Source organism: Urocampus carinirostris, chromosome 7, assembly GCF_059441175.1.
Source record: "Urocampus carinirostris isolate Australia breed hairy pipefish chromosome 7, RoL_Ucar_1.0, whole genome shotgun sequence".
In the NCBI taxonomy this organism is placed as follows: Eukaryota; Metazoa; Chordata; class Actinopteri; order Syngnathiformes; family Syngnathidae; genus Urocampus; species Urocampus carinirostris.
Genome location: NC_142355.1, coordinates 10,820,703 through 10,843,862, shown reverse-complemented (window position 1 = coordinate 10,843,862; position 23,160 = coordinate 10,820,703). Strand labels below are relative to the sequence as shown.

The following is a 23,160-nucleotide window of genomic DNA, read 5'->3' as shown; positions in this document are numbered from 1 at the left end:
CCGTGGCTAATAAACACCGAGCGCTTGATGTCTGGATGATCGCATATCCAGCAAAAAAAAAACTGCGATCGTATCTTAATCTGCAGTTCGAGCCGACTTTGTGCGCCATCAAAACTGAGTCGAAGACTGGATCTTATGGCCGACGTGTAAAAAAAACGTTGCAAGCCGATGCAGCCGCAGCCGAACAGGGCGCCGCCATGATGATTTGAGTGAGTGAATGAATTTGTATACCAAAAAAACTAAACACCGTATTGGCGAACAGAGCAAAAAGCTGCTGAAGATTATTGCTGTGACACATTTGGAACTTGGTTGACTGAACCTGTTATAGAGTTCCAACACTCAAGCGTGTGTCCACAGACCTTTTATGTTCACCGTTGACTAGGATGACAGATCCAATACATGGGAGAGGACTGCAGGGTGGGGGCCCTGTACTTGTCTCTTTCGAATTTGACTGACTCATTTGGCTTCCTGTAAAGGAGCGTATGAGACACTTCTTCAATAGGTGAAAGGAGAACATTAATGTCAACCATGACTGTGGAAGGAAATGAGATGTGAGAGAATGATTCAGAATGGTTAAAAGGAGCTTTATTTGGAAGTGCATTCTGGAGAGATAATGGGAGAGCTATTTTGGAAAAAAAAAATCTCAGGACTCACACGCACACACACACAATCAAGTTGGAACCATGTACACGTATAATACGAATCTATACAGAGGATTCATGAAAACACTACAAAAACGAAAGCTGCAGGTGGGACTGAGTTAATAAAACGAGAATGAAGAACAACACTGTTGTTTCAACCAGAGTTATTTAGAAAATTCCCAACAAAGCAATGTGAGACGGGTGACATTTAACCGGACTACAGAAACTGGTCGAAGGTTAACTTGGAAAAACACAGTTCAACATAGGTGATATTTTCTTAAAACAAACAACCCCTTATGGCCCCTTATATTATTGCTTGCAATCCTGAAGTCTGCTGAATTGCTGCAGAATAGGATCCAGTGTCCGTATGATCTTAGCTTAGACCTGGAATTAACCTGGCTTGGTTCTATAAGCCTTGCATCCTAGTGGGCCCCAACAGTGATATTGCCATGTCTGGAAGTGTGAGAAGACCCAAATTTGCCGACAAATGTGCAGCAAAAAGATGAGCTAAGAGGAGCTTTACTAGACGAAACAGACTAGCATCAAAACCTCGGGGTGGGAAATCCCCCAGCCAGCAACCCTTCCCACCATTGTATTCTCACAAAAGTGTAGGATTGCCAATTATAATTCATTGGCAGTTTCATAAATAGGAGAGTGGTAGAATTAACTTCACCAACTCTGGCAACTGATTACATATTTTGGAGAAAATGGACACTTTCAAAAAAAATGCATCCCAATTGAGGATTAACAAGAGCATACTGTATGAAAATACTTTCAGGTACTCATCTACATTTAAATGGTCTGCATTTATATATTACGCTTTTCACGTCAATGAAGACCTCCCAAAGCGCTAAACAATGTGCTTCACACTTCACTTTTACACAATAACTAACCGATAGCAGTGTCAGCCATGCAAGGCAACTACAGTGGAACCTCGGTTCTCTACCATAATCCGTTCCAGAACACTGTTCGAAAACCGATTTAATCGATCAACGAAAATCGTTTTTCCCATTAAAAGTAATGTAAAATCGTTTTAATCCATTCCAACACCCTGAATGTTTACAATGAACGTAAACATGAAGCTAACCCAGGCTAATCGTACGTTCGCGTTAGCTAACATGAACGTGTAAAAATAAACAAAAGGATTATGAATAGGATTTCTTACCTTTGTGGTGGACGGTGAGGAGAGAAAAATCATCAAAAGTTTTTCAACCTCTTCCAAAACTTGAGGCAGTTGCTTGCTTATAGCGCCAACTTCCTTAGCCGCATCACTCGATTTCACAGCCTCCTTATTCTTTACTATCGTACTGATAGTAGATTTAGCCATGCTGTATTCACTAGCAAGATCGGAAATTTGTACACCTCTTTCATATTTAGCTATTATGTCTTTCTTAAAGGCAATAGTTTTACGAACAACTTGTCTTTTTTCACCTGTCCTGCTTGCACCGACCTTCTTTGGAGGCATAATTAGGGGCTAAACCACGCATACGCCGCTCAGCATCGCACCCTAGCGTACCGGCGTTCGAACTCCGATTTTTTTGACCGAACAGCGAAGCAAGACTTTCTCGAAATTTTTGGTCGAACACCGATTTGTCCGAACTGAGAGGCGTTCGAAAACCGAGGTTCCACTGTACCTGCTATCAGGGGCATTAGGGATTCAGTGTCTTGTCCAAGGACACTTTGACATTTAACACAGAGAAGCCGGAATCGAACCTGCGACCTCTCTCACATGGGTAAAATCCATACTTTTGACACAAATGGATAAGACATACGATTTTGCAGATCAATGTTTTGTTATAAGAAGGAGGGACACAGAGGTTTTCTGGAGTTGTCTTTTGAATCAGCATGAAGTGGCAACACATTTTCCCCCCCTCAAATATAAAACTACATAAAGAAAAATAAAACTCTCACACACACAAAAACACACACTCACACACAAGACTCATCCTACCTCTGCTTTGTTCTGATTCATGTCCATGGGATCTTGCAGTTGCGAGTTGTGCATTTCCTCAACGTTAACCAACTTCAGTTTAAGGTATGAAACCTCATCTATCAGATCTAACTTCTGAGTTTCAAGCGAAGTCTTGCTCACCAGCTCCTGGAAATACAAAGACAGAATAAATGAGATGAGTGTAAAAACAAAACAAGATATACAAGCACGAATACAGGACCGAATGTCGAAACACAATGTACCTAGAAAAACACTCGTTCCTTCTTCTCACACGAACAGATTGGACTAGACTGGAGACCCAGACCCGATGAAGCTAAATATATACACACTCACACACATACAAGTCAAGAGCTCTAATAATAAAACCTAATGCCTCTGTGGTATGGCACAAAAAAAAAGTTCAATTCAAAAATGATGGTGCGGACAAAAAACTTTTGCCATCACTACACTGTTGATAAACACAAGTTTGTCTTTAATTTCCTCTTTTTGGGTATTTACGATTGTGTGTCACTCAAGAGTTGACGTTTTTCTGAACTGAGCGGAGTTTGGGAGCAAGCCAAATTGGCTTGGCAATAAAAACTCACAGGCTACAGACGAATCAAAAGTATGAGATCCACTCAGAATTCGTTAAAGGTCTGAGTTTAATAATCAACATCTTAAACATATGTGCTAGTTTCAGCCAACAGGTTAATTTTTTTCTCCCATCTTCCTTACTCAATGCAGCAAATGACAAATAATTAGCAACCTATAATGTGACTATGGCAACTATGGGAAATTGATATGTTGATAAGTGTAGGGAAGAATATATATATGTATCAAAACATATAAAAATATACATATACTGCAATCTCCAAACCCACAGCCTAAACTGAATATGTATTTGTCAGGAAAAATAGCAGAATATGTATTTGAATTAATGTTTTTCAGGAGATTTAAGGTAATAAGTTTACTTTAGAATAACTTCAATGACAATGAAATAAGTCTTTCCAGATTTGAGAAATTGTTTTTCTTCTTAGCACCTGCCCCCTTACTTTTAGAATACAGCATGTGCAATCGTTTACATATTTCTTCATATTTGCATTCAAAGAGCTGACAGGGCTAGGGGCTTTCCCATCGCTAAACATCGGAATACTGTTGGCCCCCGGGGATGGGAGGGATTTTGGGGGGGCGGGGGATGAAACCGAGCTACAGGCTTCTACACAACACTTGCGATGATCGCATCAGGCTATCTATTAATGTAATATCTGTAAAAGTAAAATATGTTGTTCTTTTTTGTTTGTAGTTCCAGAGACTCAGTCAGGGCGTGGCTGGGATGAGTCCGTTAACACCTCTTGAAAGAAATTGTATTGAGTTACTGCTAAGGCTCGTAAGGAGCTTCAGTGACTGTTTTAAACTTGGCCACACACAATACATTAGACTGCTTCAAAGTCAACACGGACCAAATATTGTCCACATATTCTATAAATAGCAAGGCATTTTAAAAGGGTAAAGTCAAAGGTGATTTCCAATGTCAGCAGTTTCAAAATCTTCTTAATGAAAGAATGCAAGTTCATGGAGATGTCCACATGGATCACAGCTGTATTTCATCACAGAGAGCTCAATAAAATTCCAAATGGTGACTGCATGGTCAATAAAGGGAGCAGAAATTATTATTATTATTAGTATAGCTACACACATACATTGCTGAATACAGATACCGATAGAGCGCACCTGATTATTAGCCGCACCCACCACATTTTAAGAGGAAAACCGATTTTGTACATACACAAGCCGCGCCTGTATATAAGCCGCATGCACCCACATTTAAACATGTAACACAAATACAAAATTAACCCAAGTCCCGCGATTGAAACTAAATGTCCTTCATTAAAGTCCGAAGTCCAAAAATCACAGCCGGCAAAATGAACGGAAAATGATACCGATACATAAGGTTTGATGCAGACCTGCAGAGTCTAGGTCCCGTTGAATGTAATCCAAGGAAAAAAGTGTATATTTCCAAAGGTAAGGGTGGGAAAAATATATCAGATGAACACATTTACTCACGCAACTTCTTTTTCTTTAACCAACTTTTTACCCCCTCTTCTTTCCTTGTCTGTCCCTTAGCTTTAGCGGTCCCCACTTAAACTCGGCACCCCGCGTTTGTTCCGCCCCTCATTTTTTGTTCACCCGTGCAAAACATATCAGAATAAGTGTCTAAAATAAATACAAATAAATACATTACAAAATTATACAGTTGCAAATACATATTATACATGGGTTACACATATTTACAAAGAAAGACGGTACACCGAGAGAGTTTTCAAAGCTTTAATAATAATAATAATATAGCTTTGACAGGGCAGTTAATGGTAGCAACACTCAAGCGCCGCTAGCAGCCGTGAGAAAAATTACATAAATTGGCCGCATCACTGAATAAGCCGCAGGGTTGAAAGTTAGGGAAAAAAGTAGCGGCTTACAGTCCGGAATTTACGGTAATTCTAATTGTAATTCAAATTCTAAAATTATCCTCAGCGCGTGGGCCACACACAAATATGCACACACAGGATTTATGTAGTAATGACAGCTGGCTGTTAGTTTGCAATCTAACACCAGTCATGCTTAAAGCTAGATAAGCGGCAGTCTTAAGGCAGAATTTATCAAATGTCTATGGCCATAGCCCACAAGACATCTGCCGTTGATTGGTTATTCCAGAAAAGATTTTGTATTCTCACCAACATTTAACGATCTAGAAAAAACAGTACAGAAAACAGGACATGTATCGTTTCTTTTTTCATTTCACTTGATTTCTACCTCACATAAAAATAGTTACTGACGATATTTAATGACTTTGGATGCCTCTTCAATCAATAGTATAAACAAATAATCATATCTTACTGTACATAATTATAAAAATCAATCAATTTAAAAAGGATAACATTTTTGAATCACAATCTATAAAGTATTTTACTTTTCTCTTTACTCTCTAACAATGTGTAAAACCTGAAACAAATAGGCATTGGACACAGTCGGATTGAAAGAGTGAGCTACAAGAGCCCAACAAGACCAGGTGAAAGCCTGAGCCCAGCTCCTACTTCCGTTGCTTTTTTTTCAGCCCAGATAACGTCAGCCTGATCAAGGGTGTACTTCTGTGTCGTCTGTTCGATGAGGCTGTTGACCAGCATCCCAGCCTTGCTCACAACGACCAATGTCACCTTGGCATTGCTCACACCGACCAATGTTGCTCCGATGAGCATACTGTATTCACAGGTCAAGGTCAAGCTCGACATCTGTATTCTGTGTCTCCTGGCAGGCAAGTTCAAATGTGCTCAGCACAGAAACTCGTTAGGAGTATTGCACTCACACTCATGGTATCGCATTCCAATCCCACCACCCAAAACAACAAGCTCATTCAAACTTGTCTACAATTTTGTCTATATACTTCTGTATAACTTTTGTTCGTGTTTATGAAGAAGCTATCTTGTTACAGTCCTTGGAACATTTGGGCACAAGTGAGGTTCATTATGACTTGGATAGTAAATATCAAGAATATCATTTTCACTTATTTGTCAATTATACATTTTAATTTCATTGTCACAGGTATTTGTTGATTATGAATTTACATCAATTAGATTTCATCATTACAAAATCATAATGGAATTGTAGTTTTTAAAAAGTCTTTTTTGTCTTCTTAATCAGGCATTATGCCGTTTAATTATCTACTAGGAAAGGGGAATAATCCGAAATTCTGTATTTTAACTTTGGATGATTAATATGATAGGTCACACCCTCGAAAATAAAAATAGAGAAATAAAAAAGTAAAAAGAAGAAGAAAATAAAAATTATATACATCTATCTATCTATACATATATATATATATATATATAAATATACAGTAAAGGGCAGGCAGCACGGCGGCGCAGTGGTTAGCGCGTGTGCGGCACAGTTCTGAGGTCGTGGGAACCTCGTGCGTGGGTTTAAATCCAGCTCCCGGCATTACTGTGCGGAGTTTGTATGTTCTCCCCGTGCTTGCGTGGGTTTCCTTCCACATTCCAAAGACATGCATTTCAGGTGAATTGGCCAGTCCAAATTGTCCCTAGGTGTGACTGAGCGAGTGAGTTGTCTGTCCCCGTGTGCCCTGCGATTGGCTGGCAACCAGTTCAGGGTGTCCCCTGCCCACTTCCCGATGATTGCTGGGATGGGCTCCAGCACCCCTGCGACCCTACTGAGGATAACGGGGTGCAGCTAATGAGATGAGATGAGATATAAAGGGCAGCATGGCAGCGAGAACAGCACAGTTCTGAGGTCATGAGATCGAACCTTCCTGTGTGGAGTTTGCATGTTCTCCCCGTGCTTGTGTGGGTTTCCGCCGGGCCCTCCGGTTACCTCACACGTTCCAAAAACATGTCAGGTTAAATGGTGTGTTCAAATTGTCCCTAGGTGTGAATGAACGAGTGAGGTTTCTTTCTCTGTGTCCTGCGACTGTCTGGCAACCAGTACAGGATGTACCCTGCCCACTGATATATACTGTAATTTGATTTTATATATATATATATATATATATATATATATATATATATTATATATTCAAACAGGATGTGTTCAGTTCTTTACGAGTTTGTCCAGGTCTTCAATTCTCTTGATTAGCCGTGATCTGGGAGAGACTTCCTTTTGTTTTAACAAAAACTTTACAATTTGCCGTCCAAGTGCTGTCCATCCAGTCCCTTTTTTTCATTTGTCATGCCTTCTGGGCAATATTATCGTTCATTTTGGTGAGATTTTCATTAATGTAGACTTTTTGGCCCTTTAATATAGGTCCTTGCTTCTCTATGGGTAAGACTCCCGCAGCAAAACAGATGGTGGTCGTTTTCCTCCCGAAGGAAGTTCAAATCAGAGGTCAAAAAGGTCTTCATTAACTGTTATATTGAAATTTCTGAGTTGAGAAATCACCTGCTAAGTCAATGTCTCTATGTTTTGGTTTGGGTTGGTATTATTTTTCCCGTGGCTGAACTTTTAGTCCTCGAATAATTAAATCATTGAGTATAGCACCTTGTTCAAAATCACCTGCCTTAAGTTGTAGAATTTTAATCTTCTCTTACATTTTTTGTGAGGTTCTTGATTTTCTTTGATGAGCTGTCAATATGGCTTGATCACCTCTTTGATTTTCTCAAGTTCTTTCTCCATTTTCACTGTGTAGTTCTTAGGTCCCATTAAGTCTTTCTTAAATTCCTTTCCGCACACCCTCTAGCTCCATTTTGTTTCCATCAGTTTGTTCAGCATTTTTCTATATTTTGTAGTCCATTCTTTCAATCATTCTTTTATAGCTGATTTTATTGAGTCCATTTTGTCTGTTTTCCTTGCTTTGAACTTTTTTTGTTTTTGTTGAAATGTAGGTTTGAAAGAAACACGAAAAAAACACCAGCAGCAGGAAGAAGAAAAAGAAAAAAATCAAAAAGCGATAAGCGATAAGGGAGTCAAGAAGAAAAAAGTTCCGGAGCAAGTGTGAAAACCTTACTTTTTCTCGTGAGACTCCAGAAGAAGAATAAATGAAACCAATATATTATATTACGTCATATTATATACATTATATTATGAGTCAAATGTGTGCCTTAAATTCCCTTTTGGCATTATTGCCACTTTTGGAAGCATCTGTTAGTCCCCAAGAACCATAGGAGCACCCCATAGACTAGTTTCTAAAAATAGCCCGTCGCCAGTGGGTCCCTTTATTGTGACAATCCAGGAAATTTGAAAATGTAAAAAATGAAAACGATTATGCATATTTGGATTAGTCTGCCGTCTAAATATGTTTTGTGCAAAAGCTTTAAATCTTTGAGTGTCAGTCCCATTAATGACTGGATTAGGTAGAGCAATGCCTAAGCCATGTCTGCCAATGATGCATTTTTTGTAATTTATGTTATATTGATTGTAAAAAAAAAATGGATAGGTGCTTCCGTGGAATATTTATGCAACGGTTGGGTTTTGAAAAGGCTGTTCTGAAGCTTGAACAGATAACAGATTCACTGGCACAGTCAGTTGTGGTATTGTTGAGCTTGAGGTCAAATACACCAATGATGGACAAAATCGACTAGTTTAAGAGCTAAAAATCTTGGACTTGCCAATTATTTTGCCTCATACTAAATATTTTTACTATATCAAATTCAGCACTAAATGTTCTCAATGTTATTGTCCTCTGCAGGGGGCAGGCGTCACATTTTTTTTACAGAAAATACATTATTTTTATTGAGAGTGAGGTTTACCTGCTGCAGCGTCTCCTCGGTGGAGGCTAGTTTCCGCCGGTGTTCCTCCAAGGAGCTTTCAAGATCTCTGATCTTCTCCCCTTGAGCTTCCACTTGGTCAGTCAGTACACTTACCTAATCGTCAACAGGGTCATTTATTATTAAATACCCAAATCATGAGTCAAATAACTGATGGCATTTTAGAAACGTCCACTTGTTCCGTTTCATCCACTGAGAAATAAGCAAACATTACACATGACATTTCCCAACAATGACGGCATTCAATTACTCAACTATGTCTGTCAGCAGTCTGGGCAGGTCATTTACAATAACCCCCATGAAAAGACACTCACCTCCTGACAAGCCTACAAGGTAATACATGTAATCAGACAGACAGTTTTCTGTGAAAATGTATGTATAATTCCACAAATGATAGGTAATAAAATGGTATTTTGTAACATATAGCACAACTTGTAACCAGAAATCCTTTTCCTTGGACCGACTTACGGTCAAGTGAAAATTGCAAATATAATTGAGCTCTGTTTTAAAGCACCTGCAGTCAGAGCAATAAATAATAAACTAGGATCTTAAAAGAAAAGGGAATAAAACAGCATGGAAATAAAAGTTCAAATTTCCCTTACTTATGGAAATCTAATGATTAGAACTGCTAACAAATGTACAAATTGACATGAATAGCCCTGAAAATGAACCAGGTGCAATTGGAACACCGAATGGACTTAACTATCCACAGACAATATGCTTTCTGATGCAAAGGTAGCCACAGCAAAATATCTACGATATTGTTTTTTCACTTTGAGCACTAAAACACACAAAGATGCTTCATTCAAAAAGGGTAGAAAAAAAGAACAGGCACATGGACAGGATTAAAGGCCCTGCAGGCTAGGTGAAGAAAGATTAATTTAAAGCTGAATTTTACAATCGTCAGTCCTTTCTGATTTAGTTATTACAACCATGAAGAAGTATGTTAACTATACAGTAAGATCTTCTACTACTATAGCAAGCAGTGCCAGCACATGCCAGAATGGGTGGGAGCTGTACAGGCTTGTTTTAGTTGGAAACACATGGCTCATCATCTGAACCAGTAAGTGAGATGCTTATCAAGTGTGGCAAAAGCCCTTACATACTACCAGTAATCCCATTTATGCTTAAAAGGAATACATGCATGCACGAAAAAGTGGATTCCATTTTTGGAGACCCCAGATTTACACAACTCACAAATTGTTTACCTGCAAAACTAAAGACTCTTTGTCCCCTTCTAGGCGCAGCAATCTCTCTTGGTAGGTTTCATTGTTGGCAGCAGGACACAAGCTCACCTGGAAAACCACACATAGCAGAAATTGTTGTGATTAAAAAAAAGCTTGATGTTGAGGTTGTTTTTTCTAAAGTTGCGATCTTGGTTGCACAGTTCTTTTTTAGCTATTTTATTGTAGTAAGATGTAAAATTTGCGATATTGAATTGGGGGTTTTAAACATTGCATTCGAGTCATAAATTGTTTTACCCTATTTTTGAATTTCTGTTTTTGAAGGAAGTGAACGTTACCATTAAGAATTGCAGTTTCCCTTTTCTTATGTTTTTGAATTTGATTGTGTTCACATGCAGACAATAGTCCATTGAGAACAGAATATCTCAGATAATTGCGTTACATAAGCCATTTCAACGCACACAGAAATTGGCGACATGCCACTTTTTTTTTTTTAAGTGATAACATAATATTAATGGGAACAAAACAATTATTGGTGGGGACAAATTCCCTCCATCCATGCCAAAACTACACCTTCGCACAACGCTAATTTCAAAAAATCTGAACACGGTTGAAAACATTTTGTGAATTTAAATGCCATGTTCTTTTCACATCTAAAAAAAGCCAACACTACCCTTTGACACGGACGGAGACAATGCTAGTTTCTGGTGAAAAAGAATCCTCTAGCTGCAAGCGTAAAAAAGATGATGCTTGTTTTTAAAATAATATGCTTTCTGGCTCGCTTGGAGTACACCGTAGAACCAGACAAACAGCGTAAAATCATTGAGGACTACTGCTGTAATTAGGGCCGAGCGGCAAACGTTTTTGTATTTATGATCACTTTCTCAATAATGCAATGCGTTTCAATTACAAGCTTGCCATAACATGAAGTTTTACAGAAAACTACATAGTTTGAACAACATTAACACATTTGCATGCTTGGATGTAATTTGAGAGCGCTATAATCATGCTCACAAAGGAAATTGAAGAAAAGTGTCAGCAGGAATTGAAAAAGCAGACAACAGGGAACTAGCAATTCTTTTGCCACCGTTTGGCTTGAGTGACAACTTTCAATAGAACTTAAAAAAAAATTTAAAAGAAAGGATGAACTTCTCTTAAAATGTCATAACTGAGATAAAATTATACAACAATTGTTTGTGGAGGATTTTATTCATGCTATGTAAATCTAAATTGTAACCTTCTATGAAAACACGGGGTGTCAAATGACTTTTAAACGTTTTATGTCCCTGCATGTACTTTTATAGAGGGTGGAGCAATATATGACACCAGTAACGAAGAATGTGGAATACTATAACACGCAGGACCATGTGAACATGACTAGCAGAACATCGCACTATGGAACCACAGTCTATGATAATACACAATCTCTACAACAAATGTCCCCTTACATAAAAACAATAGCACAAGATTAGTGATTCTTAAATACCATTCGGTTACTACTACTTGTATTAAATATACAGCCCTCAAAAGCAAAATTTTAAGCAAAACCGGAGATACTATGAATATAATGGATATATACAGAGCTCATAGAGCCAGCGACAGGTATACCTAATGAGACTGCATTTATGCCAACCTTTTGACATTAAAAAGCAGTAGGTCTATTCGCACACTATTTTCAAGCACAAAACACAACCCATCTCCACATTATTTTAAAATGTGTGCTAATTGAAAACCGGAAATTTTTACCATAATGGATATTTAATGGAGTGGTTTATTCACACACAAAGATTTATATAGACTAAAGCAGTGAAATTCAACCACTGTACCACGACACACTAGTGTGCCGAGAGAAATTATCCAATGTCACTTTTGAAAATTTAAAATTTTATAAAACATTTACGAATAATTTTCTGCAAATATTATGTCATTGTCAAGTGTCTGTGCTGTAAAAACTGGGGGGATTATAAATTATATCGTAATTAAACATACTGCTTAGTGTCATTTTATTTCAGTTTTGGTTAGTGGTGTGCCACAAAGTCTTTCCAATGTAAAAAACATGCCCTGGAAAAAACACACTGATGCTGATAGAAATCTAATGGTAAATTCACTCCACTTTATATACATACATACAAATATACACAGAAATTTGCGATTGCAGTTTTTGAAATTCAAACAAATGTGTAATAACAGAGCACTACACAAGTGCAGCACACAATAAGAATTCAGAGGAGTCACATTCATATTTAGCAAAAAAAAAATCATAAGTTTCCATCATATTTTGTTCATGGCAAGCCTTCATTTAAAAAAAAAAGTCAATGAGAGGTATAACCAATGATCACATAAGACTGTTGAAGGGTTTCAGGTCCCATGACTTTGACCGCTACAGTCGATGAAAAGCTATTAATAGATGTTTGCTGAGATTAAGTCCTTTGCTTTATTTGATGACGTATTCATTCTGCAAACACTTGTTAATTGATTTTCAACTCAACCCAGGTCCAAACAACTGACCTCATATTACCTTACTACTGTATTTCACATGTTTTATTCTGAGTTTTAAATCACAGGAAGTATGTCATTCATTTCCTTTCGGTTAATTTTGTGCCTTGCTGTTTTAAGCACACAAATTTTATGATCATCATCGATGTCCCCATTAACATTGCATCCTTTCAGGTCAAGAAATTCTTGCTGAAATGCTTGAAACTATTTAAAGTGTTATTTAAAATGCTATTGCATCAAACGTGTCTTGCAAGTAAATAAAACACATTTGGTAGTTTTATACCACAATTAAATCCTTATGTTTCAGGTAGGCATGGGGGAAACTGGTATTTTTCGTATCCAGCCGATCCAAGTAAATACAGAATAGTATCGATACGGATATTCTTTGCTTGGAAATCACATGATCATAGAATAAATGAAATCTTCCCCCTGGAGGTAGTTTATAATTATGACAAAAACAGCCCAGAGAATGGTATATCATTTTATAACTGCAATGCAGTATAGAACGAAAGACAAGAGAGATAAACCAAAAAAAGAGCAGCAATGTAGCGTAAACACAAATATAACAAAGATAACATGACTACTATAATAACTCCATGTCACAATGTTTTGAAAATGTGCATATGGTGTAAACAAAACCATCCATCCATGATCTGTACCGCTTATCCTCAGTAGGGTCGCGGGGGTGCTGGAGCCCATCCCAACTATCTTCGGGCAGTGGGCAGGGGGACACCCCAAACTGGTTGCCAGCCAATCGCAAGGCACACAGAGACTGACAACTCACTCGCTCATTCACACCTAGGGACAAATGGTCCGGCCAATTAACCTAACATGCATGTTTTTGGCATGTGGGAGCTAACCGGAGTGCCCGGAGGAAACCCACGCACGCACAGAGAGAACATCCAAACTCCACACAGGGGGTTCCATCTCATGACCTCAGAACTGTGCCGCACACGCTAACCACTGCGCCGCCTTGCTGCCCATAAACAATACCATGTACACAAAAAGTAGACAAATAAAACACTTGAATGACAAAAACTCTAAGACACAAAGTCTAGAGAGTCAAACCAAAAAAGCAGCAATGTAACAAATATACAAAATACTGTATAACAATGTCAACAAGACCACGGAAGAAGGATAGGTGATTTTTTAGACTCCGCCCCCTCCAAAGCGCACCCTCTTCTCTGTATCAGTCAGTGCCGTCAAGCGTGCGCGCGAATTTGCGGCCGCTGACTCGTGTGCATCTCCACAAACAAAAAGAAACATAGAACAATGACAGATGGATTTAAAAAAAAAAAAAAAAAAAAAAAAAAAAAAAAAAAAAAAAACTCGAGAGAGAGAAGCCCAGACGGCCCGGACTTAATGATTGACATTTTAGGCCAAATTTTGGGCCGGGCTTGGGCCCAAGATTTTACTTATCTTACATTGATAACAATATTATAGTGAATTAAAATCAAAAGACAGTATTGATCTTGGAATTTATCTGATCTAAGTACTTGCTAAGTATCCATAATATTACAATTTAGATCCAACCCCAGTTTTAGGCGCTATGTCAACAGGAATCAGCTGATAGTAATTGGTTTCACCTGATAGCATGGCCCTAGCTAAGCATCCCTGCAAATACTGTGACAACTTTGCTAAACTGACACAAATTAAAAAAAAACACCCCAAAACATTTAGATAAAGACAGTCACATGCATCCAAGCTATACAATGAATTATCTTCCTGCCTGACAGACTTTTCCTGTCAACACATTTTTTCCTCATCTGGTAATGAAGAGTAATGATGAAACATTTGTAAATAAGTATGTAACCTAAATGCACTGAAATGCCAAACCTGAGCTTAAGCACATACCTTTCTGAGCCACGAGAAGTGCCTGTAGACATCAATGGAGGTCTCCATGCTCCCAGCCCATAGCTGCCTTGTCTATTTCCTCAAGGATTTTATCTCAACCGCTCAGAATGTGAGGATATGTGTGTGTCTGTATGCCTCTGCCTCTCTCTCTTCTCCCCACGCCCCTCTCCCTGTTTATTTAGACCAATCCCACAACAAGTCTTCTGCTTACAAAAAGCTCTGTCTAGTGTTAAAATCCAAGACATTCACAGCTGTGTTTTTTTAATGTCTGTTGTTTGACAAGAAAACCCCCTCCCAGTGTTTTGCCCTTTCCAACTCGAGCTTTCTTTCCTCATGTGCATAAAACAATGGAGTTTTTTAATCTATATTCGGACCCCTTTTTTGTGCATTCCTACCCTTTTTTTTAACATACTTTGAGCTAACTTTCTGCTGTATTTTCTCAGCTTTGTTATTCCCTTGCAGCAGTTGTCTATCTTACAGCCAAATGGCCAAACCCAGAAAGAGGGGGTGAGCGTAAAAGTTGGCCTATTTTGTCATCGGTTTGCGTCCGTCTTGGCTCGAAGTCAAGTCACTCACACACACATCTGCTAAAGAGGTTACTACAAACCTTTTTAATATTCACACTAGCGAGATAAACTTTTCACTCTTTACATCAGCCATTTGTGTATTATTTCAAGGTTTTTTCTGTAGGACAACATAACTGCATTTCTTTTCTGTGCGTTCAGAGTTCCAGTCAAATTAATTTAATGACATCAACAAGGGAAGCGACCTGCATTCATAACTTCCACCCCAGAAATAACACACAAGCATTGTTGTTTACTTCACATGTATGTCATAATCCAAACTTTGTGTTGAACGAACTTGCAGTATTTCACCCAGATCAGGTAATTCCCATGCCTCGCACAACACTACAAATTATGTGTTTACAATTTTTTTGGTTTGAAAACTTTTATTGACAGTTTTAACAGCAATTAAACACATTCACAATTTCAATATATCATATTATAACAATATGAGGTTTGAACAATATTTATCGACACTTTTAACAGCAATTGGACACATTCACAATTTCACCATATCATATTCTAACAAGGTTTCTGGAGGTAAAGTGAAAGTGTGACATTCTGCCTTTGCTCTTTATTTCCGCCAGAGCTTTTAGTTCTTGTTTGATCTCTCTGATTTCATCATTAAATTCGACCCCCTTTTGTGTTGCGTGTTAAAATAGCGTTGGAGTCTTCTTTGTTGTCTCAACATGTTTTTCATCTCTTTAAGTTTTTTATTTTTTCCTGCATTTTCAAAGAAAATGTGTTTACAAATACTGCTGTTGAGAGGTTTTGGGGTTTTTAAGGGTTATTGTTCTATCTTCGTTATTCATTATCCATTATCCGTTATCGGTCAGTTGAAACAGACTTACTTTATAGTACATATTCATCTGAGTACATCATCGGTATTGGAAGTGAAAGCATTAGTTAAGATTCCTCGTTCATTTGCGCCTCTGTGATGCGTCATCATCAAATAACTCACAGAATTAATGAGGACGATCCCGCTTTATACTGTAAGATGTCATTTGAACAAAATCGTAAACTATTTAATGGTTCATTTGCTGGATGCAACAGTCCGTTCCAATGTGGCGGTGTGACAACGACACCAACATAATTCAAACCTCATATTGATAGAATATGATATAATGAAATTGTGAATGTATTTAATTGCTGTTATAAGTGTCGATAAAACCTCACATTGTTGGAATATGATATAATGAAATTGTGAATGTGTTTAATGGCTGTTAAAAATGTCGACAAAAATTGTTCAAAGGTCATATTGTTAGAAAATGATAAAACGAAATTGTGAATATGCTTAATTGCTGTTAAAAGTATCGAGAAAAATTTCTCAAACCTCACATTGTTTATTTGCTGTTAAAAGTGTCAATAAAATTGTTCAAACCAAAAAAACTGTAGGTTCAAACCTCATATTGTTAGAAAATGATATAATGAAATTGTGAATATGTTTAATTGCTGTTAAAAGTGTCGATAAAAATTGTTCAAACCTCACATTGTTTATTTGCCGTTAAAAGTGTCAATAAAATTTTTTCAAACTCAACTGTGTATTTGCCATAGAAACAGAATGGTAAAAAGTGAATCAAACCCTAATTTTATTTCAAATATCCAAAGCGTTTGATGATCACATGGCTTACTGCCCTGCTACTAACATAATACATTAGATAGATAGATAGATAGATAGATAGATACTTTATTCATCCCCGAAGGGAAATTCACTTTTCCAGCAGCATCCCTAAGCTGAGAACAATCGAAAATAACTGAGAACAATGGAAAATAACACGGGAGCTGCTGGAGTGGCTGCCATTCGTGACGGCGCCGGAGAAACGATTCAATTTGAATCATGTACAAACAAACAAACAATTGAATCATGTACAAGAAACGATTCAATCTGAATCATGTACAAACAAACAAACAATTGAATCATGTACAACAAACAAACAAAATATTTATGTTTCAATAAGTGGAGTGTTAATAAAATGGGGGGAAAATAATTTCTGATACTGATATAACCAGGTAAAACAAATTTTAAGTTACCTGTCCAAATGAATGTTGTGCCATCTCACCTTTCCCACTCTCTCTGCTCGCTCCTGAAACTTTATCAAATAGTCCAAAATTTTACCTCATCTTCTCCGCTCACCTCGTCGTCCTCTTCTCCTTCCACTTCGCACTACAGAGACACCTTGTCCTCTCTCTGATGGCGATACTCATGGGTGTAGTCAAATTTTTTGGATGCAAGAGTTGTAGAACCAAAACATAAGTACCGTAAGTTCCGGACTATAAGCCGCTACGTTTTCCCCAAACTTTCAACCCCTCGGCTTATTCAGTGATGCGGCCAATTTATGTCATTTTTCTAACGGCCGCCAGCGGCGCTCGAGTACAAAAGGTAAGATTTAGACCGGTGGAATATATGCGCCGAGGAAGACTGCAACTTCTTAGCTTGTGCACAAAATAAATTAGCGTAGACATATCCTCATCATGCAAATTGCAAAAAGAAAGGCACATGACGCAGCTTTCAAGCTAAACGCAATCGAGCAGTCCGATAAAGAAGGAAACAGAGCTACTGCACGTAAACTTTACTTTGCGAGCGTGTTGCTAGCGTGTTTTTGAACAAGGGAGCGTGGGACGACGTCTATACGACAAAGTCTCTTTCCCATACTTAAGGAAGATGACTTTGATGACGTCAATTTTAGGAGGAAGATGAGGACTGTTTACCGTGGTTTCTACATGCACGGTATGTTTTTTTTAACAGACCCATATACTGTGTTGCGAGCGTGTTTCTAGTAGCGTTTTGCTACCCTTCACAGGCACGGTTTGGGATAAAGGTTATAATATTATTATTAAAGCTTTGAAAACTCTCTCAGTGTACCGTCTTTCTTTGTAAATATGTGTAACTATGTATAATATTATGTAGTATGTATTCAATATCATAAAAAATGTTCGCTATGAGACAATTGTTGGGAGGTCTTCATTGACTTGAAAAGCGCTATATTAAATGGAAACCATTTACCAATTGTAATGTATGAACCCCTTCACTATGGGTTCTGCAACGTATAACTCACACGAGAGGTGCCGCTTTTTTGATTATTTAATCAAGCTCGGAGATAACAACAGTTAAAAACGTTTTTTGAAAAAGTATGGATTATCTTAACCAATTTTGGCTTGGAGAGTAATACAGCGTTTCAGCAAGTAGCCGCAGAAGCGCTGTAGTCGCCCCCTCCCTCCCCCCTTGTAGCCGAAGACTGAGACAATTTAAATCAAACTGCTGATTATTCGAAAAAATAAAAACTAATTTGAAAAATGTGTTTTTTGTGTGACAAACACAGCTAATGGATGAGAGATACTTCAAATGTGGGGCACAAGCATCTTGATGGACAAGAAAGGCCCCATTAGGCCCACCCGTGGTGAAGTGTCTTTGTTTAGGTATGGAAATTGAGTGTCTCAAGTATGAAATCATGGTGTTGTCATTGAAATTTTCTTTTTTTTTTGCACGTCTTCCCATTAAATGATTGCCATAACACTATACCATTGCTGGAACCCGAAATTTGCATAAGACTGTATATTTCACGACCATTCAAATTTGTTGCTTTATTTAAAACCAGAAGTCATCACACATTCCAGTAAGAACACTTCCTCTGTTTAGGTTTGTTTGTGTTTTAGCATGGAATGGACAGTGGACAGAAGCCCTAAAGGTGCAGGATAATTGTAAAACACTAACATGTTTAACCTTTTAACACTAGTTTAGCTTGAAGGAACATAAAGTGGAAAAGATGGAAACAATAAGTAGATTTAAAATTCCACATAGTGGACAGAACAAGGCTCAAAACAATGTGCTTATGTTTGCCTTTTGCTTCCTAGCAACAAAGGCCTATACTGAGTCAACAAGGGTGTCAATCAGCATGTGTTGTGTTTGCGTCATCTAATAGAGAGAAGCGGAATTTGGATTTATTTTTTTATTCATCGCTTGTGTCATCTTTATAGCCTCCGTCAAGGTCCTTATAATGCGCGTGCAATTAAATGCACTTCTTAGATGCGCTCGGATAAACCCTTCATTATTCATTGTTGATGGAGTTTGGGTTGGCGTTTGTACTGTATCGTATTTTCACGACTATAAGGCGCACCTAAAAGCCTTTATTTTTTTCAAAAGCTGACCATGCGCCTTATAATACAGTGCGCCTTATATATGGATCAATATTAAGTCGCAAAGTCTTGCAACTAAGGCAAGCAGCCGCCGACTAGATTTCCCCCCGAAGGCGAAGTAGTCCGCGGTGTATGTTGGGATATATATACACCAGCGTTTCATTTCCTAACCAATGTGTCAATCATCATTTGAATCAGTCACTATTGGCTAAAGTTATTCAGGGGTAAAGGAGGCTGATCCTTTTCATCATTTACAGGCTCGCATAGGCTAAAGCGGAGCAAAACAAAGCCTGCAATTGGCTGAAAAAGATTAATGTGAATCATACGTTGGGTTGCACTACAGCATAAAGAAAATATTTTTTACTAGTCTGTGTTTGTAAACATTTTACACGGTTGGATTTAATACATTCACGCTTGTAAGAAGACCATGGTTGCGTATCATTATTGAACGTGATGGCTGCAAGAGAACTTAGGTGAGCTATGCGGCTTTATATTTTCCCGGTATCTTGTTTTAGAACGATCTTGATGTTTCTGTGATGAGTCTATTTTTAAACTAAATTCAATTCAAAGTGTTTATTGTCATATGCACAGTAAAGAACCACATTTCCCTGCACATAAAAATTCTTACTTTGCCGTCAACACAGTTACCAGCGAAAAATAAAATAGAAACTAAGAAATGGTTGGCATTTCTTGAATCCCAAGACTTTAACCTTCCGAATGATATGTGGAACGATGCATTTGAGTGATTAGTGACATCGTACAGACACTGTCCGTACATGTGTGAGACACGTATTTGCTTCTTTGCCAGCTTTCGGAATGTTAAGGGGGTAATAAGTTTGACTGAACTATCTGACTGTTTTGTCGACATTCCCATTGTAGCGCCTTATAATCCGGTGCGCCTTATGTATGGAAAATATAGGACCAAAAACTTTTTTTGGGGGGTGCGCCCTATAACCCGGAGCGCCTTATAGTCGTGAAAATACGGTACTTAAAACAGGCCTTTTCCTTTCATCATTTTCATGCTAAAGTAATGAATAGAAAACAAAGAGGAGGACGAGCATAATTTTACTCTCCAGTACCTCCCCCTTCCTCCATTTCTCCTACCTAATGATTTTTTTTTTGTTAACACATGCCTTTTAACTTTCAACTTCTTAAGGACACCTCACACCTTTCGATGTGGTATGAATGTACTTGTTTTTCCTCTAACAATCTTCATTTACTTGTTTTGAACTATCGCCTCCTCGTTTAATTTTATATTAAAATTATTTCCCCCTAAAATGCATTTTGTGATACACAAATTAAAAACTATTTTGTTATGGCAGGCTGGTCTAATATGTAAAGTATATAGCAAGGGTAAATTGCAAAATTGGGATTATGCTATAACAAAGACGGGAGAGTAGGGTTTGTAGAAAAGTGTCCATTGTTTGAGGCAACTACTGTTTGACAATGCAGTACGGTGTATGAAAAGCTGCTGAACTGGCTCCAAGAACCTCCTTTCCCTTTCAGTCAACTTAAGTCTCATACATCCTGTCGGACTGCTTTCTAGAGAGAAAACAGCAGCCTCTGCAGGACGACACCAGTATTTATGAAAAAATAAACCCAAGAAACATTAAAAAACAACAAAATGAGTTTATAAAACCCCAAATTCAAAATTGAAAACGAAAGTTGTAATTAAAAAAAAAAAAAAAAAAGAGAAATATGAGAGACCACACAGTAAAAGTGGCGACTGGAGTAGAATGTCAAAGTAACAAAAGAATTTCAAAAGTGAATGATTTTTCACTTAAAAAACAAGCTTGAGAGTTTAAAGAAATTCATCTCATCTCATCTCATTAGCCATACCGCTTATCCTCATTAGGGTCGCAGGGGGCTGGAGCCCATCCCAGCCATCTCCGGGCAGTGGGCAGGGTACACCCTGAACTGGTTGCCAGCCAATCGCAGGGCACACGGGGACAGACAACTCACTCGCTCCTTCGCACCTAGGGACAACTTGGACCAATTCACCTGAAATGCATGTTTTTGGAATGTGGGAGGAAACCGGAGTGCCCGGAGGAAACCCACGCAAGCACGGGGAGAACATACAAACTCCGCACAGGAAGTCTGGAACTGAGTTTGAACCCACGCAGGAGGTTCCCATGACATGATCTGTGCCGCACAAGCGCTAACCACTGCGCCGCCGTGCTGCCCAGTTTAAAGAAATTGAAAAGAAAAATTAAAATTAAAATAGATTAATGAAGATTAAAGGTGAAATCAATTCCCCCCAAAAAGATAGTATACTAATGGTTTGTATAGAATATTAAAAACGATTTATGTTTATGCATATGACTGTATGTCAAAATAATATCCAGTCAATGTTCTTCGGACTACTAGCAAAATCATATTTCTTCCCCAAAAGAGCAAGAGGGACATTGTATTCTAAAGCATTTTACCCCACAAATATATAAAAAAACAGCTGATAATTGATGAACTAAGAGCATGTGTAGTACTTAAAATAGAATTTCTGTAGCAGAGAAGCAAAATTCCTCACGTCCATCTAAGCATCCAACTCACCCAGTCCAACCGGAATGCAACTCACTGACTGTCAACAATTGATTACTAGATAGGCTCTTCTAGATAACTTCTGTGACTCGTGCATTTATTTTCAACTGCTGTCCATTCACAGAACATAAAAGTATCAGTATAAAATATAAGCAAAGTAAACTGTTGAATAATCAGCTCAATCTGATGTAGGAAAGCTTACTGTTATGAATAACAGTCATCTGTTAACAAAGGTGACTTTATTTCCCAAAGACTATCCCCGTGGTAAAAAGATAATGGATTAGATAAGTATTAACGTCTTATCTGGGTCATGTGTCGCTACACAAGTTGGCTCTCCTCATGTGAAACGAAATACAACTCCATTTCAAACAAACAGCAACCTCTACTGTAATAACAGATGAGAAAAATGGGTGATTCCTATCACAAGATGGTCTTACAAGGAGCTCAGTATTCCAAATACAATGAATGAGAACATAACATAATGGATGAAATACACCAAACAAACATACAGTGGGTTGCGAAACTATTTGGGCCCCTTGAACTCTCTGACCTTTTGCCACATTTCACTGGCACACAATCATGGAATGGAACACACTTTATTGGATATTTGAACCTTTTTTAATAAATAAAAAAACAAAAAAGTGGGTGTGCAAAATTATTCAGCCTCTTTACTTTCAGTCCAGAAGTTCAGTGAGGATCTTTGAATGATTCAATGTTGATCTAAATGACTAACGATGATAAATGGAATCCACCCGTGTGTAACCAAGTCCCTGTATAAATGCACCTGTGATAGTCTCAGAAGTCTGTTTAAAGCGCAGAGAGCATCATGAAGAACAAGGAACACACCAGGCAGGTCCAATATACTGTTGTGGAGAAGTTTAAAGCTGGATTTTGATACAAAAAGCTTTAAACATCCCAAGGAGCAATGTGCAAGCAATAATATTGAAATGGAAGGAGTATCAGACCACTGCAAATCTACCAAGATCGGGCTGTCCCCCTAAACCATCAGCTCATACAAGGAGAAAATTGATCAGAAATGCAGCCAGAAGGCTTATGATCATTCTGGATGAACTGCAGAGGTCTACAGCTGAGGTGGGAGAATCTGTCCATAGGACAGCAATTAGTCGTATACAAATCTGGCCTTTATGGAAGAGTGGCAAGAAGGAAGCCATTTCTGAAAGATATATAAAAAAGGTGTCATTTAAAGTTTGCCACAACCCACCTGGGAGACACACCAAACATGTGGAAGAAGGTTTTCTGATCAGATGAGACCAAAATCGAACTTTTTGGCAACAATGCAAGACGTTATGTTTGGCGTAAAAGCAGCACAGCTCATCACCCTCAACACACCATCCTCACAGTGTAAAATAGTGGTGGCAGCATCATGGTTTGGGCTTGATTTTCTTCAGCAGGGACAGGGAAGATGGTTAAAATTGATGGGAAGCCAAATACAGGACCATTCTGGAAGAAAACCTGACGGAGTCCGCAAAAGATCTGAGACTGGGACGGAGATTTGTCTTCCAACAAGACAATGATCCAAAACATAAAACT

General features: G+C 38.2%; 1 protein-coding gene across 13 annotated transcripts in view; it reads right to left on the bottom strand.

The window, feature by feature from the left end:
- The window catches only part of ppfibp2b (PPFIA binding protein 2b), a 79,924-nt gene that overhangs the window by 38,534 nt on the left and 18,230 nt on the right, over positions 1-23,160 (bottom strand). For 12 of the 13 annotated variants that reach the window (XM_088339724.1, XM_088339723.1, XM_088339727.1 and 9 more), the window contains 3 exons: positions 10,052-10,138; positions 8,826-8,939; positions 2,593-2,739 (listed from right to left, as the gene is read on the bottom strand). In XM_088339724.1, the coding sequence (XP_088195850.1) occupies positions 2,593-2,739; positions 8,826-8,939; positions 10,052-10,138 (348 nt within the window). Of the gene's footprint in view, positions 1-2,592; positions 2,740-8,825; positions 8,940-10,051; positions 10,139-14,377; positions 14,507-23,160 lie in introns of those variants that run through there. The other variant, XM_088339734.1, reaches the window with a different exon arrangement.